General features: G+C 35.5%; 2 protein-coding genes across 8 annotated transcripts in view; one reads left to right on the top strand and one right to left on the bottom strand.

Annotated features, from left to right (window-relative positions):
- LOC139145550 (uncharacterized) overlaps positions 1–19,615 on the bottom strand; it is a 41,930-nt gene extending 22,315 nt beyond the window's left edge. For 2 of the 6 annotated variants that reach the window (XM_070716780.1, XM_070716779.1), the window contains exons 1-4: positions 18,220–19,615; positions 3,868–3,970; positions 1,953–2,102; positions 346–549 (exon numbers count right to left, since the gene is read on the bottom strand). In XM_070716780.1, the coding sequence (XP_070572881.1) occupies positions 346–549; positions 1,953–2,102; positions 3,868–3,970; positions 18,220–18,309 (547 nt within the window). In that variant the 5' untranslated portion in view covers positions 18,310–19,615. Of the gene's footprint in view, positions 1–345; positions 550–1,952; positions 2,103–3,867; positions 3,971–10,096; positions 10,160–10,594; positions 10,742–18,219 lie in introns of those variants that run through there. The other 4 variants (XM_070716781.1, XM_070716784.1, XM_070716782.1 and 1 more) reach the window with 4 other exon arrangements.
- LOC139145552 (uncharacterized) lies at positions 10,846–14,814 on the top strand. 2 transcript variants are annotated; one of them, XM_070716787.1, is made up of 4 exons: positions 10,846–10,954; positions 12,073–12,444; positions 12,633–12,959; positions 13,569–14,814. In XM_070716787.1, the coding sequence occupies exons 1-4, from the start codon at positions 10,861–10,863 to the stop codon at positions 13,655–13,657; spliced, it is 882 nt and encodes a 293-aa protein (XP_070572888.1). In that variant the 5' UTR covers positions 10,846–10,860; the 3' UTR covers positions 13,658–14,814. The 2 variants fall into 2 exon arrangements, with proteins under 2 accessions (XP_070572888.1, XP_070572887.1); XM_070716786.1 differs by having other exon boundaries at positions 12,055–12,444.
- Positions 19,616–23,227: the final 3,612 nt, after the last annotated feature.

Raw genomic sequence — 23,227 nt, 5'->3', positions numbered from 1 at the left:
CCCGTTGTCGTTTGCGTGGAAAATTTTCGCAAAAATTGCCGGTTTTCTTGGGTTCGTTGATAATATAATAGACTCCGCGCTGACCATTAACGTTTATTTATGGGCGCGGGCAAGAAGAAAGCCAAAAAATTAACGGGCTTAGCAAGCCTCGCCCGTTAAACTCGGCTTTCCTCTCGCCCTTGCCCATAAATATACGTTAATGGTCAGTGCGTCGTCCTTTATTTCTATATTAGTTTGTTTCTACATGATGTTCTATTGGTGCCTGAAAGTTACACAGCATATTTGAAAGATTAAGGATGACACATTAATAATCATAATGTATGTTTATAAAAAAGAGGGCATCACCTCTGACGATGACGGTGTTCTGCCCTAGCTTGGTATTTGAGTCGTCATCAAACCAACAATATGTGATCTCCTCGTCGGCTGAAGTGAGGTGGAATGCCTCCAATATCCATTTGCCACTCTTGTTGTCTTTAAGCAGGGTATATCGTATACTATTGCAAAGGATATCTTCAATGTCATACTTGCATATAAGACATTTGATGGGATCTAAAGTTGAAATATGAGAAAGAAAGCAGTGTGGGTGAAATTCGCATGGAAGTTTATGGTGCGGCCCTTCCAAACTTTGGAATCTCTTCACAAAGCTGAGGTCCTAACCCTTTTACAGTATATATTTTCTAAAAGCCAAAACATTGGCAACTGCGGAAATTTGTAATCAATGTTTACAATCGGAACATGTGACATAATTCAATATAGCTTTAAATCGATATTACATTGTCCAGTACAAACGCTGGAGTATTTCTGTTCAAAATTAACACCAACGAGTGATAGCATGACCCTGAAACGTCTGTTTGACGTTTCAGTTATCTGTCTTCAGCTTGTTTTATTTTTACGGGCTCCTAAAAGCGTTAGCCCATGGATCAATAACAAGCCAAAATTGTCGCGTTATAGAAAATGATCCAGAGCCCTAAACATATCTGGCAGACATATTGATACAGCAATTTTTTATTAAGAAAACTTGATCAAAAACACTGCTGTGATTGTATAGGGAAGAAAAAACCATTAAAGGTTATATATTTAAATGTTCTGTGATTTGATTCTAACGTACACCATGATCGCAAAATATAAATCACAGCATTTACTAGTATCTACGTGTTCAGAAAATTTGTAACAAGCTCATTTTTCGGCATAGATGTCGTTTAGAAGGATTCACTACTTCTTCTGGAACCTAAAAACCGACAAGTCGTCGGGGTTTAACGTTACAAGTGGCAAAGAAAGGCGTCTTTAAAAGCATTTGCATCATAAAAGTTGTAACATTTAAGTATCACAGTTCGTTAAACCCTTGGGGAATTATGCTAAGCAGTCGTTTTACTATGGATAACATAAATCTTATTGATTTCATGGAATAGCTGTTACCATCTTGTGAATGTAAGGGAGGCACAAGGGGAGGAAACTGAATGGAAAAGGGCAGACTTCAATGGTATGAAATGTTCCTGAGAGTTTGCCAACAATTTGTTATCTGTAATGTGTTATCTCTCTCTCTCTCTCTCTCTCTCTCTCTCTCTCTCTCTCTCTCTCTCTCCCTCAAACTATATTCCTCTAGGAATGAAACCATCCAGCGCACTATGTAGAAACACGCATAACAGAGACAAGAACACGTGTGGATAGACAGGAACATCAGAGCACAGCAACGGAAACGTTCGAAAATAAGATAAGTTGAACTATTCGTCTGATAATAGCTACAGAGAACACATGTAGCGTGAAACTCTGAGTCCTGTTTTCTTCTTGTTATCAATTTTCACCATATATATATATATATATATATATATATATATATATATATATATATATATATATATATATATATATATATATTATATAATATATATATATATATATATATATATATATATATATATATATATATATATATATATATATATATATCTTACCTTGTTTAAAAGTCACGTTTACGCAAAGAGCTAACGTTGCTGCATCACCAATGGCAATGCCACTGTTTATGGATAAGTTTATATTGTTTTCAACGTATACCACAAAGCCTGGAGGAATCTGCACTGTTTCGGCTCTTATCGCTGTTACCCCTGTAATGAGTTTTTAGGAACAGACAATAATCTTGAATCATTTATCTATAGTGAGCACTTAGGTAACTGGAAGTACTAATATCACAGAATGAATGTTTAGGTCCGCTTTTAACATTGTACGAGACAATGAATATTTTTTTTTGAAATTTGGTATTGTGAAGTTATCGCTAGTATGCAACTCGGTGAAGACGACGTATTGTGGCACCTAGGTCAAAGTGTTTCGCATGAATGTAGCACATGTGCGTTGTAACTTTCTTAAATTACTTTATTTTACAGCATTATCGACTTGAAGCATAGATCAAAAGAACTGAAACAAGTTTGAGCCCGTTTGGTCGTGTCCACTATTCGGAACGATATAAACCGATTCTTGCAGGCAATGATGATCAATCTAAACATTTATGTGTATATAGAATTATAAATATATATATATATATATATATATATATATATATATATATATATATATATATATATATATATTATGTATTATTTGTCAAATGTTAACACAACCTACAAATAGATTGGTACTTTCCACACATGTAAATGAGAGTGAAGGGCTGAGAATCATTTCACATATATATATATATATATATATATATATATAACCCACAAGCGTATATATATATATATATATATATATATATATATATATATATATATATATATATATATATATATATATACGCTAATGGGTTTCAAGTTCACGTGGAATAGAGTTCTCGATACCGAAGCAGAGCTAGATAAACTCCTTTTTCTACAAGTATAAACCAGTTTACATTTCCAATACAAATTTGTTTGTATAGTCAGCAAAGGCTGGCTACACTCTTCGGATGGTTGTATGAGACTGATTGTTACTCATTTGCCATCAAGAAACATGCTCTCTCAATAACAGAAATGAATAAGTTTCCATCTGTAAGCACAAAAGGAAATTCCTGTCGTGCAAAATGGATAGATATAGCCATAACCATGACGTTATCACTATCACTCTAATATATGCAAAATTCCATTGAAAATCCAGCAAGAATCAAAAGCGTTGAAAAAGGTGCTTTGTTAATAATCCATCTCACAAGACAACATGTGCAAACTCGAACCTTGAATTCATCAGTCTGATACAACCACCCAACCAGTGCGGCTGGTTGGGTGGTTATATATATATTTATTACATGCCTCGTATATCGAACGTCGCGCGCTCCATAGGATTCAATGGTAACTCGCCGATGACGTCGCGGGCCGCATAGTCATCACTGGACTGAAAGTGAACCGGAACTAATTTCAACTTGAAAACTTTTCGACGTAAAAGTCTTGAAATTTCATGTTTTGCACAGAAAATCCGGTTTTTGGAAAATTTCGCATAAAAATATTGATAAACCGCATAACAGTAGTTTAAATATATCAATGCGCCATTCGATGATGAAATCGTTCTATTTTTAACCGTTTTTTCGTCTAAAATAAAAATAAATCATTTGACTATAATTTGCCAATAAACGAAAATATTTTTGGTGCAAACTGAGTAAGAGAGGCATGTAATAAAAACATTATAGCCCAAACAAGGGACTATGTACCCTCGGGGCAGGAGACCATTTGCCCTCCTTACGTCGGGCAAATGGTCACCTACCCTCGGGCACATAGTCCCATGTTTGGGCTATAATATATATATATATATATATATATATATATATATATATATATATATATATATATATATATATATATATATATATATATATATATATATATATATATATATATATATATATGACCTTACCGTTTTGATCGTTACACCTTTGTCCTTCTTTGTCTCTGGCAGGCCGAATAAAGTTAAAGAAGATAAACAGTGCAAGTAGTGGATGTCTTACAAACCGCATATTCTGCAAGTGAATCATATCTAAACTTTTAGTGTACAACATTCACATATTAGTGCACTCTTTAAATCAATTGAAGTACAGGCTGGTTGCTGTACTGACCGTTTTAATTGAGCCCTTTCGAGTGGCGTTCCACGTCAGGTTTTGTTAATGCTTTGGAATTTCGTGATGCAAACGGAATGTAAAAGACTATACTAGAATTTAACTTTGCAAAGGAAAGAATTCGATGGTTTCTAAAGTAGCCCCTTGAAGAACAAAATTGTCATTTTACGAGAAATGCAAGTTTTTTACGGACACAATGATGAATAGTGTAATAGCCTGCAAACGCTTCAAACATATTATTGTGCGTATTATACTTTTTGACTTAAAGAAAATTCCCTTATCTTTCAATGTTTTTGCTTAAATGATAATGACTATTGTCTTAATATTATACCCAACTCGGCCTTGTGTACACCATAAAACAATAGGACATAAATTACTCTAACGTTCTACCAGTATAGCTGATACACTTGTTAGGCCTGTAGCAAACAACAGTTACCTACGTAGTGTATATTGGAAACTTTCAGACACTATGCGACGTTTGTTCGGAACATCTGAAAATTAAAATTAATGGAATACTTCATTCTCATTCCTCCTCTGGAATTTTGTCTGCAGATTGTGATGTCATATAAGTTTCTATATATAGGTGGCATTGTACTATGAATCCACGAATAAAAGTATTACACGTACTTTCAACAAATTAGAGAGTAGATATTTTATCAGACATTTCCCTCCTTTCTATCATATCTCTGACTGTTTTTAAAATACAGACAAAACTGGTAGCCTTTTATAGAACAGGTCTTTCTAAAAATCTTTGCCGAATGATCAATGAGCTCCAATCCATAAGACACGATCGGGGAAGCAATACTGAGAGAGACCCTATCATCACAGCCTACCAGTCATGGTAGCTTTTCTTTGAAGCTAGCCGCCATATTAGATTTCCGAAAATTTTGAAATTGCTTCTACTCAAGAACCTCTGTGTCAATCAACTCGAAATTTTGCATGTGCCATGTAGGCAACTTGCAAAATAAAATTGCGACTAGTCACTTAACTGTATCAATTAAGTAATACAAAACTCTTCTAATTTGAATTTCGCACGTATCATCATTAGTCGATGTTCTTGCAAAATTTCTCAGACACTTCAATCAGTAATGCGGTTTGGCGGCAGTGTATGTATTTGCAAAATATACTATGATAATCATTTCACTTCTTATCTCAATCGCTCGGCCCTCATCAAACTGCTTGCATGTATCTTTAATTAGATTATGGATTAATGATGGATATAACAAGCAAACATTTCGGTGTACTCTGAATCTACGTCTAAGGTACAAATTCAGAATTTCAATCAAGTTTGAGATACAACGCATTCAGAGTTGAGAATTAGATCACAAGGATAAAGATCACGTAAAGTAGTGTCACTTTCCTCCCACGTTGAGTTTTTCGCTAATACAACAACAGTACATTGTAAAAATAGCGGACGCTAGACGCGTCTTTACGCATTCACTGTAGTTGGCGGCGTTCAAATTTGAACGACTAGTGTTCATATTGTTAACACTTGTGTTCATATAATTAACAATGATGTTCTAAACCTGAACACGATTTGTGTTAACAACCATCTCCTTCAAGTGTTCAAAAACTCACCATTACAGAAATTTTACAATAATGTTACAATCAACAATCTTTAGTATGTTTTACTTTGGCTATATTAAATTTACTACTGCCTCGCTGTTCGGCAAACGTACACGAATTTAGATGTAACGAATTTCCCACTATAAAGTGAAAAATATATCCACATTCCCACTACAAAAATATATCCCGTACAGAATTGATGAAATCATGTTTTTTTTTTATAAAGGAAGTATACAAAACAATTTTACGCATTTGTTACGGGTTGAAATTTTGAAACTTTGAAAATAAATTAGAAAACCACCATGGACATTTTAATTTAAAATCGGTGTGAAATAGGCGTTCTACTCAAAAAAAAAAAACCGTTGTGTACAAGTTTGGTGCCTTATTCCGTCATGCATCAAAAGGGAAGTTACGACATATTTCTTGTAAACGAACGCTGCAGTCGTGATCGTGCGCAAGCAAGGCTAGAAAGGTATGTTTTCTGTCCAAAATAGTAAAAGGTGTTAAATTTTGAAGCATCTGTATTATTATCATTTGACATTAATTACTTAGTACTTTGGAATAGCCAAAATACGTGAAGAAACCTTTTTTTTCAGTGGCTGGTATATCCAACACTAGCTGTGAATACGTAGCGGTGATATCAATGTTACGCGGGTCAAAGGTCATCGCCAGAGAACTGTGGCGATGACCCTTGATCCGAGCGTGATTGACACGCTACAGTACCGCTGCGTAATCACAGCTAACACATAACTTTTAGTAGGTGCACAATCGCATGTAAAACATCAATTAAACATCGTGGAGTATACACTGTATTGATTCAGTATATGAGAGTTGGTTGTTTTTTTATTTTTGTCAGTTGATGACAAGAAGAAGCCAATATTTTGTAACACTCGGTGTTGAAAGGAGGCACTGTATATGAAAGTCTCCCCTTTTCCTTAACCTCAGGCCGACTTGTCTTTCATTTAAAGTCTTTTGTCGCCATATTACGTATTGCTGCAGTATTTTCAGGATGTGAAAAGTTGGATTTAACTTGAAATCGATGAGTTGTTACAGAAGTTGATGGTACAGAAATTGAAGAAGATGAGTGTGCGGGTAGCTGTCTGGAAACAAGCTTGAGAACCTCAGTTCATCTCTAATGTAGATTTAAACATTAAAGGGTCAGTAACTGGACTTTGATAAGTTTGTGTATTTTTGATCTGAACTAATCTAAGCTTTGGTAGCACGCTGTGATCAACTAAATGTGACTGGAGAATAAGCTTTCAAAGGCGTGTAGTCTACCTTATCTGGTATCAGGATGGAATGAAAAATAAAAGCAGAAAGCGACAGAAAATTCAGAATAACACTGATTTATTACCTCACGTGTTCACACACGTGGGCTAATGTTATAGCGATGTCTATCTGTCTGCCCGTGTGTGTGTGTGTGTGTGTGTATGTGTGTGTGTGTGTGTGTGTGTGTGTCTGTCTGTCTGTCTGTCTGTCTGTTTACACGATAACTCAAAAACGCCTGAACAGATTCAAGTCAGATTTGGTAGACAGGTACCATATGCTACTTGCAAGAACTGATTAGATTTTGGTTAGTGTGGCTTGCATATTAATGAAGTTATGCAATATCTTTTTTTCATATAATGGTTTCCCTATGGAGACAGTAATGGCAGTGTCGACATATATCAAGAAATACTGCACAAAATTTCATGAAACTTTTCACAGATGACAATCTCAGAACATTATGATGGTACTGTTAGTGTCATGTCAATTATCTGCTCATTTGCATATTTAATGAACTTTTGTATTTAGTGACATAACTCTGATATTCCTGCACAATATTTGAGCAATAAAGCACACCCAGCGATGGCATACCACGAGATTTTGACCAGTTCACGACATATATGCACGAGCGATAGCGAGTGCATATATGAAGTGAACTGGTCAAAATCGAGTGGTATACCATCGCTGGGTGTGATTTATTGCTATTATATCATAACAGTATATTAAAATTCTGGTATTGAACATCAAAAACGGATTTTTGCTCAAGCTGAGAGCTCGCGCGTATGCCAGCCGTGGTATATCGCCAATATACCGCGGTTCTTTTCGCGTCTCGACCAATCAGATCGCTGTATTTGCGCCATCAATATACTTGTATGATATAATTGATGATACATGCAACAAATATTGATGTGATATCTATCTTATTGTACTGAGAAGCATTTGGTTGAGTCAAGTAAAGAAGTAGCTCATTTGCATATTTTATGAAGTTTGGTAAGTAGTTATATAATTCCGAAACAAATGCACCGAATTTGATGAAATCTGCTGCAGATACTGATCCGACAAATATCTAACTGTGGTGTAAAGCATTCAGTAGATTGAAGTTAATTAAGGGTTCATTTGCATATTTAATGGACTTTGTAATTAGGTATATAACTCTTTATTACGGCATCAAATTCAGTGAAACCTGCTACAGATATTGGTCTGATAAATATCTAATTGTACTGAGAAGCATTTGACAGTGTCAAGAAAATAAATAGGCCTTTTTAATTAGTCATATAACTCCGAAATAACTGCACCCAATTTGATGATATCTGCTGTAGATACTGATCCGACAGATATCTAACTGTGGTGTAAAGCATTTAGTAGTGTGTAGTTAATTGAGGGTTCATTTACATATTTAATGAACTTTGTAATTAGGTTTATAACTCTAAAATTACGGTACCAAATTTGGTGAAACCTGCTGAAGATACTGATCTGATATATATCTAATTGTGCTATAAAATATTAAGCAGTGTCAAGTTAATTAAGGGTTCATTTGCATATTTTATGAACTTTGCCTATAGTGATATTACTCCAACATCACAGCATTAAATTTGACGAAACGTGCTACAGATTTTGATCTTGTGGATATCTCATAGTTCTGAGAAGCATTGAGCATTGTCAAGTTTATAAATAGCTCATTTACATATTTTATGAAATTTTGTAATTAGTCATATTATTCCGAAATAAATGCACCAAATGTAATGAAATCTGCCGCAGATATTGATCCGACAGATATCTAACTGTGGTGATAACCATTTAGTAGAGTGAAGTTAATTTAGGGTTTATTTGCATAATAAATGAACTTTGTAATAAGGTATATAACTCTGAAATTACGGCACCCGATTCGGTGAAACCTGCTACAGATATTGATTTGATATATCTAATATTGCTATGAAACATTGAGCAGTGTCAAATTAATTAACAGTTCATTTGCATATTTAATGAACTTCTTTTGAAGTGATATAACTAACTTCTTTCCAAATATACATTGTCTTTACAGGAGGAAATGCCTTTAAGAAACCGTCATACAAAAATGGAGTATACATTTTTTACATAGACGTGTTTTCAACACAACAAGTGTTTTTGTACGTTTTTAACAAGTATGAACATAAAACGTAATCCACAATATTTAAGCAAAACCTGTTTTCATATTTTTTTGAAAACGACCTATAGTGTTTATGTAGATTTTCTTTCGTTTATTTTTGATAGGAAGGTGTTAACGTTAACACCGTCGGTGTTTTCCTCTGGCAAACTTTAAAAAGTGACCATGTTTATTTGCCCATTTTACACTAAACAATTGTACTTTCTCAAGAAATGTTTCGTGCATTTGTGAAATACAATAATTTTATTGAAAGTCAGTGGTCTGATGTGTTATTTCCAGGCTTGAACACCCCCTGAACGCCTAAAATCAAAGGTGTTCAACAAATGCGTATCAAGTGTTCTAGCCTTTAACCACGGTCCCTCACCCGTGCTTTAAGACTTATGGTTGAACGGCGTCCGTGCGTTCAAAAAGTGTTACAGCCTTTGAACGCGCAAATGCGTTCATTTTTTAAACACCATTCATGTGTAACGTGTGTTCAGACGTGGAACACCATGGTGTTCAATATAATGACTGATGAACACGTGGCGTTCAAAATCTGCACACATGTGTTTAAAAATTGAACGTTGGTTGATCATTTAGTGTTAAATTTCTGAACGTCTAGACGCGTTCAAAAAGTGTCACAAAAAGGCGCCGTGTAAATGGTGTTCTATCCTTGAACACTTAATTTTACAGTGTAGTTGAAAATAATGGCCGCGACAGCAGGTTGCATCCCGCTTCAAAACATTTGAGTAGCTCAAAATAACAATAGATTAAATCGTATTGTACTTTATACTAGGTGAGGGCTGAAGCTGGCTTTTTACGCATTCATTTAAAACGAAAAGCAGCGGCTCTATCTTGTCTCAATATAGTTCCCTTACGAAAAAGTGAAGATCTTAGAATGTCAGAAAATTTTACTTTGAACGAAGGTGTCATACAGAATGCCTTCAACGATTTCAATTTCTCAAGGTTCATGCTCTTTGATTACATCATAGTGCTGAACGCACGCAGGTGACGCGTGAATGCTGTTTCCAAAAGATCAGTGTTCATTGTATGCAAATTAAGTAAATTAATAATACCTGGCCAGCATACCGATGTCAACCAGTGACGACAATTCAAGCACACAGGTGACGCTTGTACTGAAAAGACAGTGTTTTTAACACAAGCGTTCATTGTATCCAAATGCAGTAAGTATAATATTTGGCTAACAACGATGTTACGCAGCGCAGACAATGTGCACGCTTAAAACGGAACAAAACTTCAATGTATTATCCTACGCCATACATTGACTTCGCAATTTTGATGAACATTGTGTTCGCTTGTCAGCAACATCGTATCCGACTGCATGTGCAGTGTGAATTTTGTAAAACCTTGCCAAGCGTTATGCACAGACTTTGCATGGGTACAACAACGTAACACCTCAGGTGAATTGATCGATCGTCTATTTACTAACAAATAAACGTTAAATCAATACTCTTTCTATCAAATAAAAAATGTGTATAAGAATACGCCGAATTAGAAAATGAAAAGTAGCGTTTCAGAAGACAATAAAGAACTAAGAATCCTCAATAACTTACTTGTTTTACTTCTTCGCGTCACCATGTTACAAAGTGGGACCAGGCAATTAGCATATGACTTTAACTGAATTTGAAAAGTCTAATAAAGAATGACAGAGTGGGCGGGAATTTCCGACTTTGGCAACGCTCCTATTCCAGTTTGTGCATCTGACGTCCACTCTCCGGGTGAAGGATGATGCAATTTTATTAGCGCTTGTACGGTGTATTAACCAATCCGAACATGGCTGATGCAACACTACGTCGAAGAATAATAAGAACAAAACCTCATGATCAAAATATTACACAACCAACTTAGCTGTACAGAGATCAAAAACACGGCACCCACGCAGTACGCCATGGCGATTACTAGTATACATTTGCGTGAGTATAACCGTTTCTGATTTGAATTAGTACCTTAAAATGTTTCCTTATGCTGTTTTTATATTTCAAGAGTGTTTGCGAAGACCAGTTTTCGAAGGAATATCAGACAATAAAACTCCATTGCCGGTGGGTTTTTTTTGTACATACACCCCCTTGCAACTTAAACTTTTCGAACAAATTCTTAAAGATGATATATTTACTTGTTAGAGATGTGAGTATCAATACCTATTTAAAGTGAAAGATTTAAACTTTTGCTCAAATTTTCCTCAAAAGAATCGTTCAACTATTCTCTTTCAAAATCAATAACATTAAAAATTTGGGATCACAGTGCTAATTTTGGTACTTGAAAAACGCATACCCAAGATTTACTAATTATAAGACTGTAATGCAGGTATTTGAAATTCAAAATGGCCGCCATCCCTGTGTTAAATCTGTTGGGAAATAATTTTTTTATTTATTTAAAAAAAAAAACCCTAAGCCTTACACTGTTAGACCTGTAACTTTGTAAAAAACTAAAAATTTTCTTACGCCAATTCAAGAGCTCGAAAATGAGCTCCCACAAATAGTAGACCAGATAAGAATTTGTAAACATCCGAGAGTGCAAATATCTGTCCCGAGGCGCATTCACGTTAAGCGACACATTGCTTTGACAAATTTTGTGTAGAATATGTGATAAGCTAGTAATATATGTACGAGTGCTTCTTGAAGTATACAGCGTGTGGAGGGGTCGCAGTAGAACAATTGTAAGAACTAAGCTAAATTAACGAACCGTTCTGTTGAAGGGTGAGGACTCACCATTGACGATATACTGTATATCATAGAAAGCCATCAATAGATAGATCGATAGACTCATGATTACGAATTGGTAGCTACACCTTCCTCATTGTGATGGCCTTAAATGTAGCCATAAGGGTTGGTATGTACTCACACAGTACTTACCATTTTTAAGCGTATCGTCGAAACAGAGGAGAAAACCAGCAAGAGTTCGAAATGAAAAATGATATTCCCTTTAACAATTGCGCATTTAGTGTAAGCTCTGAAAATGATTTGTGAGAGGTTATGTAATCACGATTAATTTTGATTCGTTTAAATTCATGTAGGCACATGTATATTCGCAGTACTTTTGTTGGTGACATTTCATCATTGGACTCTTTGCTCCACTGTACCTTTCAAAGAGGAATACGTGAAACCTGGTGACAGAAAAACCATCTACTGCCCCCTGAAAGTGACAGAGCAAGAGTTGGCTCACTCGACCATCAGATGGACAAAAACCAAGGGCGGGTTTATCGCACAGGAAAATAGAAACGGCCATCAGAAATGTGTCGATGATACAAAATACTCGATACAAAATCGCACTGGGCTGACTATAAGAAGCGTTAACGACTCCGACCAGACTAGTTACCATTGCCGTTTCTTAATACACTCAAAAAAAGCTGCGGACTCGCACGATTCAGTCCAAAGGAGTGGTAAAGTCAAACTTTGGATGTGTTGTAAGTAGCCAAAAGCCATGGAAATTTTAACAAAAACAATAAAAGCTACATCACCATCAATAAAAACAACTGCAGCAGCAAAACAACAACAACAACAACAACCATCATCATCATCATCATCATCATCATCATCATCATTACCAATGCTATTTTGACTAGATGAATCTTTCTGCATTTTACACCCGCAGCCTCAATGATCGTATCCGAAAATTTGTCGAAAACTAAAAATGGCTCCGGCGTGGTTATTGTTCGTGAGTTTGATAACTTCACAGCAAATATTGAAACAAGAATGGTGAGACCTAAGACAACATTTACATGGTCCTTCAACGGAAGAACGTTACCTGAAGATCAACATCGCCATGAGTGTGTACCGGCAGAGAACACATTTTTCAACTGCTCAAGTACACTATCTTTTACCAAAACGCTTTCAAGCAAAGCTGGCAAGTACAAGTGCAAAGTAGCCAATGATTGTCATTCAGGAAAAAGCATATCATTTGAAATCCAAGTCCAACAAGGTAAATACATCGACACATTTTTACACCAAAAGTAAAAAATGTATGTCTTCTTATTTTGAAAATCCAATCTCAGGTAATTATATTTTGTAATTTTTAACGTGCAGGTAAGTATTAGAGCCAGTTACAAGAGAATTAAGCTCATCAAGCCACAAGGCAAACTTTCTATGTTGTCATCTTGCAACACTCTTGTAGCGTGAAAGGTATTATAGGATGTACGCTTACTTGATTAAACGATAGGTTTTAGAAGGGGAATATAGCACTGTCGTCAAAGCATACCCAGAAATTTTAACAGAGTGTGATATATGTGTGGGAAGAACAATACAGTCAATTTACATCAAAATAGTTGCTAAGGGTTCAGCAAACCGGACCAATCCTATTTTACACATAGCTTTCATTTTTTAAATTTATCCTCACCGAGCTGATCTACTTGTACATAAAGGCAAATATTACAAATAAACGCAAACATTACAAACTATACGCTCCTTTAATACATATATTGTATTTATTGTTGTCGAATTCTTAATAATCGCGTCGGCAATAATGCCGAATATCAAGGGCCTTTAGGAGATTTAGCGCAATCCATTTCTTTTCATTTTGTCTTCTTTCCAGATATCACATCAGGATCTTCCGCGGCAAACAAGACATTGACATTGTTATTGGTGCCGCTACTTATGCTTCGCCTTTTAGGAAAAGGATAGAAAACGTAATCTTCGTCTTCAGTTTCATTTACATGTAAACACGTCAAAATTCTGTAGTTGTATATATAGGCAACATTCAACAGACTACTAGGTGATATGGACGCTATCACATTAACATGTTCACAATTAAAGTACACAAAACTGTATAGAAACCCATAAAACTTATTGTTATCCGAAACATTCTATTTATTATCGATAAACTGTGTACAGTATTACCTCTCTAAAATACACAGTTTGATTTTTGTGTGCACAACCTTCGCAGTTGTAGACTATCTCCTTTGGAATGAATTCAAGACATCAAATAAATACCTTTGCCAATGTACATGAATGTTCGAAGAAGTCGAAAAGTGTACATAAAGTATTTGAATGTTTTTACACCTGGAAAGAGCCTAGCACAGTAACCTCGGGAAGAAAAAAACATTGTATCGCCTTGCATAAGTAAAAAGATAACTATTTTGAGTTTTGAAAATAGTTTTATACGAAAGTTTTCAAAGACAATTTGTCACATGTTTAACACAGCGTTTTTCGTTCATTACGCTGTTTTCCGTTTATTGTTCCATGTGCTTTCGATTTATTTCTATCATACATTTACATAGTCTGCTTCTTTGTTCAGATTTCAGCAGTTCACTGATGATATTTATGTTTTACAACATTTTGTTATGATACATCCAAACGATAAAATGTTTTATCGCTTTGGCTATTATTACTAAGTATAGCGTTCAATTGAATTTTTTTCAGACACGCTTGTCGTATCGCTCCCAAAAATACAGGAAGTTTAGGCCTGCATGCATGTACGTTTACTTATAAAGACGTTGACATTTCTCAGAGTGATTTATTCGGTCTTGAGTAGACTCTCTCTAGGAGAATAAAATCGTAACAAAATTAACTTAGGCGAACGTGTTTTTATTTGGAGAAACTTGTTTGCAAAAACAAATCATATTGGGTGTTTGGTTTGCACACCCTGAAAAGCGCGGCAATATTCCGGTAGCCACTTTCTTTCAGTTCGTTGTCTTTAATGACACTAAGACGTCTATTATTGTCTTGACCATTATTTGTCTAGTGATATGTCACTAGGTGACGTGGCCCTTGAATAAAAGCTTAGTGTTAGTTTCGAAATTTGGAAAAATGAAATAAAGTACCCGAGAGTTTGTCAACAATTGAGAGGTTGAATTATTCTAAGAACCTTGCATATGGCAAAACAGATGTTGATTGAGTGACCAAACTGATTAATATGCCTCGTTTCCATTCTTAATTCGTGATGACAATTTCTTTTATAATAAGTAAAACCATTTATATTTAGATATTAAAAACTGTACCTGTACAATTTTTTTATTCTCGCGATAAAATTTGAATTTTTTGCGCTCAGATTTATGGATAACAGTAAAATATAACGGAATGAATCGCTTTCATACCGTTTGCTTGTCGTAAACAAAGTGCACTGACCGCCAGCGACTGACCGGACAAAGGTCTTCAACTCAACAGGTTCATACGCACATAAACACAATTCGAGCTTGCTGACGTTAATTCTTAAGCCCTTTGTTATTGATTAATTTGCATCTACTTTGTCCATTTTAACATTGCAACTTTACCATCGTCTAATAAAATCGAGCGAAGTGAGAAATTGCTCGTTTGAAGTCGAATAAATCACAACCGTTCAGAATTGACGTCGCAGAACAAACATATCTTTCTCTCTTATCTGACAGTTGTCGACATGGCAAAGGTCAAATACCATTGTAACCATAAATTAGACTACTGTGTGTCAGCTCTTTAATGAAACAAACCATACACAACAAAGCGAAAAATCCTTGTCTGGAGAACTAAGATTGTCCAAAGGGACGTATAACTGGTGTGATGAATATTGAGTAAATGTATGTCACTAGAGATTTTGCAAAGAACATAAATAATTTATTCACTTTGTAATGAAGAAAGGGCATAGCCGTAGATGGAGTGTTTAGATTGAAGGGACAAGTACCTGCAACGCTTGATGCTTTTCTCTGCATAGTTACACGTATCTGGTTTGGTCTACTCCCTACACTTGTTAATTAATATGTAGGCCAAGCCTTGCTTATATGGAGCTTACCTTGCATGAAGTTAATTAAAAAATATTTTCCCCGCCCATACAAGACTAATGTCGCGCATATCATTACCTTAGTAGCATTCTTAGCATTCTTTTAGTGAAAAACGGTGCTAAGTTTATTTATTTATAACACCGCGCCAGAAAATGTTTCTTCTACTTATTTGTTACAGTATACGTATGGGTTCACAAATGGACAAGATATTCACTAGTCAATGGGGTTCTAAGAATTAAAAATTGTTGAGAAGTTGGCCTTTCCTCTTTAAAATAACTTTTCGTATCCCCTCCAGGGAATATTGTCAAAATTATGCATATAATATAATGGCCTGGTGCTCCTGACTGAAAGCATAGTGATTGACTCTAATAAATTATACATAAGCGATAGCTGTATCAGAATTTTTTCTGGAATAATTTTCTCGCGAAAGAAACTGACATTGGCCTCTAGATAAGGCACAGTGATGTTATTATTTGAGATTGGCCCCTGCTGTTTTGTGTACAGGAAACGAAAAGCGAGATATCAGCGAGTTTTACAGCAAGTGGACTCGTCTCATAACCACGCAGCAGTAGACGACATAAATTGAACTTCTCTTTCGTACGATACACTATGGAGGTAGGACACTCGATTAAGTCTTTTGACGATATCCTAGAACACGCTAGTAATTTCTATTTGTATTGGCACAAATGGGTCACATTGATCAAGACCTATTTCCAGGTTAACGATTTTGGACTGCATGTTAGCTTCAGGACGTTTGACGTAATGACAGCTTTCAAACATTTATGAGAATAAAGCTTGCACTGTTTTATTACATGCAGTAAATCTCAGATTTCGCCTACATGATCGCGACATCGAGATATCACTTATTAAGGCAATTAGTATGAATAAAGCTGAATTAATTTACCCAATAAAAGGTAATGTTGACCATGAATAACAAGGAAAAACCTTTAACTCACCACAACACAAAGATTAAGAGTAGATATAACATTTGACAAGTGTAAATGGCTTAAGCGTTATCATATAAAAAGGAGATGGAATCCGTAAAAGGGTGCAACTTGCGTTTTGGAAAGAAAACCGATATTAAAGATAGCAACAACCTATTAAAGATAGCCTAAATGTATGCCTTGCACAATGAACAGTGTACTTAGAGACAAGATTATTGACTTAAATGGTTCTTTGTGTACGGCTTTGTTGTGTACTGTAGTACAATTCGAATCAGTATTATTGAGATATACGCTCATTAACTGGCGTCCTAAAATATACGCAAATAGAAAGAGAAGTATTTTTCATGTTTTCCTTTATTTACGTTTTGTTTTAAAAATCAACCGTTTACTACTAGAGTTGAGCAAGTACTACCTAACTACCTAACACACAGAATATAATATCACGAAAAAATATTGGTTGATAGGGAATATTTCATGAAAAATTTTCCTCTTAAAATCCTCCGAACAATAAGGCAGAACGATATGATTCCATTTGGTTTGCATTTGCCCCAGTCTGTATACAAGAGCTTATTTATGTCTACTTGCCAGAAAACGATGGCAAGATTTCTTTTGACCGGCGACAGAATGCATATTTTTGTAGCTAGATGACAGAATCTCTGATACATCAACTTGCATTTTTCACAAGATGATAATATTCAAATTTCTAAGGCTACAGAACGGAGAATGAAAATATTGTCGAAAATATTCGATTGTATTATGTATCTGGGTGCAAACTAGAACATCATGAGGCACTGCGACTACCCGAAGGAATTAGTTAGTGTGTGGTAAACTTTAATAGGATAACTTTATGGAGGGGGTTATTGTCAATAAAATTTTCGTTTTACTGATCTCAGTACGTATCCTGTCATGCGTGAGATATGTGTTTTGCACAACAGTTTCACGCTATCATTCGGTTTCTTGCCATTACAGCGTCTTACGATGGCATTTGTCCGTAACTTATGATCCTCGGAGACTGTTTTTATGCAAATGAAAAAAGCTCATTTGAAATTGCCCTTTGTATTCGTCGGTAGGAAAAGCCCCAGTGGACTTTGAATGAATCTTGCATATATAAAATCATATACTAATTAAAACCAGCTATAATATGTGGAAATTGCGACGGTGCACTGACATTGTTGAAACACCTTATTTCATTCCTTATTTCACGGAGAAACGAAATATTCATTGATCGTCAGCACAACAATGAACAGCATTGTATTAGCTTCTCGTAAAGGTCGACGACCGATTTATTTCTTCATACAACCACTATTAAGTAGGATCAACAACCTTTAAAGCATCAAGACCGAAACTCTTGTTAGATATATGGTCATAAATTAACATTTACTCAAAACACATTCCCGTATCAAACTGCAGTTTTCATGTAAATATGAGATTGAAACGGTAACTGCATTTATGGATTTGGCAAACTGAAGTCGATTGCGAGAGTTCTACTCCAGACAGAGTGTCAGGCAAGCTAAATGTGAGTTAGACAACTTCTTTACTGCTAACGTACCTGTCTACTGGGTGTACATGTACCACTCAAAAACCGTAACAAGAGAACACTCAACAGGGTGGCAACATTCTGTGCAGCAGCGTCACACATATCACACGCAAAGGCGTCCTAAACACGAATCATGTTACAGTCCAGTAATCAGTTATAACTCACCTCAAACCAATTTCATGTTGGGTTGCGTTGACATAATTAGATGAGTGACCCAGGCGGCGCCGATATATGCATTCTACATAGCTTTGGAACTCGTGACAAGTGACGTCCGGGCATTAGGATAAAGGTTATCGAAAACACAAAAGAAAAGGAGTGACTGTTATCGATTGTTACTATGTAATTAAGTCATCTCTTTTGGAATCATTTATTTGATATCGGGGAGGGGCGGGTAGGAACTGGGTGATTTTGAAAAAAATGTCTCAGGCTTCATGTGGTGAATTAAAAATTGATGACATGCATCAGACTGAATTTTGCGAGCAGAAAATGGCTGTTGTGGTATTTGGAGCTACCTTCTTTGGCAGAATTCTCGCTACAGTACATAGCTTTTGTCTTGTGCTATGGCCTCAAACTGCATGATATGGAAATGCATTGTGGGTAAACAAGTCGATTTCTCACTTTAGCAATGCTTTGAGATATTTTTTCATAAACAATTTTTTTTATTTCTGACAAGAAGTCATGTATCGATTCATATTTTAGACATTTCTAGTATGAAATTCCTGTATATCATAAAATTTCACTTTTGCTTCTGCAATCTCTGTGGTAAAAATCCGCCATATTGAAGATATGATCGACCGCCTGAAACTTTTATGACTCATTCAGTGGCAAAATTGCATTTTAAGTACTGAGGATTGTAAACAAACATCTTTATAATTGGAAGCCGCTGTTCTCAATCACTGGTTCAGGCAGTAGTTGTTTGTATTAAACTATATACATTTTCAGACTCTGTTATTTTCCATTAAAAAATATCAAAGTTCAACTTGATAAAACCTGAAGCAACCTGCTTTTTGAATTTGTATTATAGTTTGCCATGTATGTATACGTAGATTACATGGCCTAAAGGGATAAAGGTACCACGTATATCAAGATTCAGATCCTTCTGTGTATGAATATTTACTTGTACTCGCTATGTATTACAAATGTGAAAACGCTAGCATTGAACTAAATGTGTCATCTGTTACGTGAGTAACGGAAGGTATAAAAGCGATATCCCGATACCTTGACTGAAGAAATTATTGAAATCCGATTTGATTGCAAAATAAAGGAATACTACTAAATACCAATGCCTGGTTGTATGTAAATGGAGGAAGACGAAGGAAATTTATTCTGTGACTTTTAAGTGAATGTGTATCGCGAAAGTCGGTGCTTATGTTACATTTACTCTATTTTTTCGGCCATGTTTTGTGATACTAATGCGTTGTACTCCGGAATAAAAAAGGACGCGATGCGTTCTACAGGACCAGTACGCCCAAATAATCACGTGATACGGTACAAACAAACCCTCATGTGTAAACGCGTATGGAAATACCGTACGTCTATGCGCGTTTGCGCACATGGCTTTGTTTGTACCGTGGTCGATTCGAATTCCGGGTTTGGCTAATTCTGCGTTGTACTGACCTTGAACAGTGGACTTGTGAAGTGTATACTTTGTAAGTCTTCAGAAAAAGCAGTTGTTGACAGCAGTGGACAGCCCCATTATCCATTCCTCTCTTCTCCATGGATATGCCGCAAGTCGTCTTCACATTCAACAGTAATAATGACAACAAATGTTTTCATTTCAGTACTTCAAGTTGACTTGTCACTAAAATATTAACGGACACGTGTACGAGTTCTGAACAAGTTTAGTGGTCTTTTGATTGATTTGCCTAGATTAGATTGTTTGAACTTGAAAATAGCTTTGTTCATACTGACGAAAATTGCTTAAAATATCATTAATAAAAGTTGCCTTACCGATGATTAAAAACGTTGCTCAAAATTGATCAATTTCCTTAAGCTACCCCACCATAAGTCAAAATGTTCACCTCTCAACCTTGTCTGGTTGGATTTTTGCCAATTGCAAAATGCATATTGAGAAATGCATGTTGTGAACCTTATCTGAGAGGGACATTCTGTCGATCATTTTATATTTGAGTGTTCGCAAAGTCATTCTAACATGAAAGAGCCATTTAGTTTGGTATCACCGTAAACGAGCTATGTATGGGGTCAAAGGATACATTTACCGAATAGTTATTGTAAAGTTGTCACCTTTGACCCTGGACTTGTGGGCTTACGGCCCGAGGTCTGACAAATCATTTGTATAGTTTTCCCCACCATGAAATGTTCAGTAGGTCCCACATGTAGGCATTTCTTTTGCGAAGACTTGCTGCTCAAGCCATGTAGGGACGATTCAGAATTTACTTCCAGGGGGGGTGTGAGGATTTTCAGGGGGGGGGCCACCCATTTTTCCCAAGAAAATTTAGGGGGGGGCAGACAAAAATACCACAATCTTTTAGGGGGGCAAGGAAAAAAAAACATCAATTCAATATTTGCCCAGAATTTCTGATCTCTACAAAAGAGCACCATAGACGCTACCTGGGTGAGCATAAACTCAACATGTTTAGTTAAACTCCTTTAGCTGCCAAATTCGGTAATATTCACAGTGGTTTGTTTATTCTGCAGTATCTTGTTCTCCTCCCTGAAGCGTTATGAAATGTCCAGTATTTAGCGTGTCAATACAAACCATACAGTGAACAGTCAGGGTTGTTTTTGTTGAAAAGAGATCTCAGATCAAGTCCAGACTAGAATTCATTTATCAACAATAACAATGGTCATTTATGTTCACACTGGTATGTTGCTAAATACAGCATTGGGTGTTCTATGTAGTGATAGAATAACAAACAAATGCTGATACACAGAGATGAACATTGAACAAATGCTAAAAATTACAGCAAATGTCTTTTTAAGGTTGGGTTTACCTTGTAGCTTGTAAAGCAGTTGAAAGTTGCATGATAAAGAAGTGTTAATTTATGCAAATGTATGCAAATCACCTGATTTCTTGGCTTCTTTTGCCTCCCAATTTCAAAATTTCCAACAATTTAACTCCACTCCGGCTGGGTCAAATTTTCTGAAATTTCACATTATGTTTTTAAATGCTATATAACACAACAACTATCAATTGGTTTTGTTTGGCAATAAAGCTCTTACATTTTTAATAAGAGGCATTTTGAATAAGAGGCATTTTAATTTTGCTGATCATGATTTTAATCAATTATTAGAGTGTCAGTCTTTAAACCCCTACAATTTTAAAATGAAGATGGATAATGCCAAGTAAAATAGTTTTTTTTTTCTACATGAATACTATCCTTTCAAGTGAAATATTACATTTCAGAAAATACTGTCTAGTTTTCGACTTAAATTAATTTTTATCATTAATACAAAAATTGAGGTTTTTTACCCCAAATATACACCCACTTCATCCTTTGAGTAAACTACTGCTACTGCTACTCTTCTTTCTGCTCCTTTTTTCTATGTTTCATTCTCATCAATTTTACCCTTTCTAAATTTTTTAAATGTTCTACATAACTTTTTACAGTGCTTACATCTACTATAAACTTTTTGAAAATAAATTTATGGCTGTCTCATCTTCAAGGTGCTTTTCAACGAATAGGTTTTAATGTTGAAAATAAAAATATTATGTATTACTGTCAAAAATATATGGTGAAAAATTTACAAAAGGGTTGATTTTCCAATAATCCTGTATGTGCATCCAGAAGATCATGTGGCACTGCACCAATGCTATGGTGTCGGATTGTTGAAATATTGTGTACACAAGAAATTTGCTGTAGTCCAAGAAGTGATCTCAGTGTGTATGAGGCTAGGAGAAATGTGGATAGGCTTACACATTGTGTATTGATGCTAATACTTTGTGTCCCATTCATTCTGATATGTATAATCAAAGATTTCACAGTGGCGGCTGGCAGAAAAGGCAAAAAAAACAAATTAACATGTATTGTTTCGTGTCATCTGAAAACATGCGCATCATGACTATTTTAAAATTAAAGTTTGTTAAAAAAAATTGAAATATGAATGCTCTGTCAATTTTGAAAAATACTGCTGACAAAATGTGAATTTTGACTTACACAGGGTTATCTGCATTTTAATATGAACATTGGATTGTGAATGGAATGAGCAGAATAACATGTGAATTCATGTTTTGGATAAGGTGTTTTGTTCAAGAAATGTTCTAAAATATTCCTCAGCATTGTTGCTTTCAGTGGCAGCAACTTGGTTTTATGACAACCAAATTAGAAAAAAAAGAGAAAATTAAAAACAAGTTGGCTTTCACCAATTTTAATTCCTAATGTTTAAAACTTTCACCGTGAGTCTGCAAATATTCAGCATCATCAAATGAAAATGTATGCTGAACGTGTGCATGTACATGTACATCTCACTTTCCAGAAATATCTGGATATCTGCAAATGAGATGTACCATTAAACTTCAAGATATATATCACTTTGCCAATTATCTGCTCCTCTGATTTTCTGTTCACCATTTCTAACTGACATCTTTGCTTGTCTTTGTGTGCATCATATGTATCAGTGAGACATAACGAAAAAAGTATTCATATTTAGTAATTAACTTTTCTTCAGAAATTTACAACCAGATATGTTTATTGCTACCCTTTCCAAAAGTGTGCCACTTGCAGTCCCTGCAAATCATTCTTTTTATAGTCATATAACCCTGAAATGATTTGTTATATCATCGATTAAATGTCCACTACAGTTCCTGCAACTTGTTAGACTGGATATGTCTATAATGTATAAGCATGCATGTATATATTAGGGGGGGGCCATGGAAAAAAAACAGGAAAGATGAGGGGGGGCATAGATTTTTTCTATAATTTATAGGGGGGCCATGGAAAAAAATCACCGAGAAAATAGAAAATCCTCCACCCTCCCCCTGGAAGTAAATTCTGAATCGTCCCATGTTAGTAGCTCAATTACGAACCGCTAATATTTAATTCGTGAAAGTGAGTTTTCA

Source organism: Ptychodera flava, chromosome 12, assembly GCF_041260155.1.
Source record: "Ptychodera flava strain L36383 chromosome 12, AS_Pfla_20210202, whole genome shotgun sequence".
NCBI classification, from domain to species: Eukaryota; Metazoa; Hemichordata; class Enteropneusta; family Ptychoderidae; genus Ptychodera; species Ptychodera flava.
This window is presented reverse-complemented; position numbering and strand designations above follow the sequence as displayed.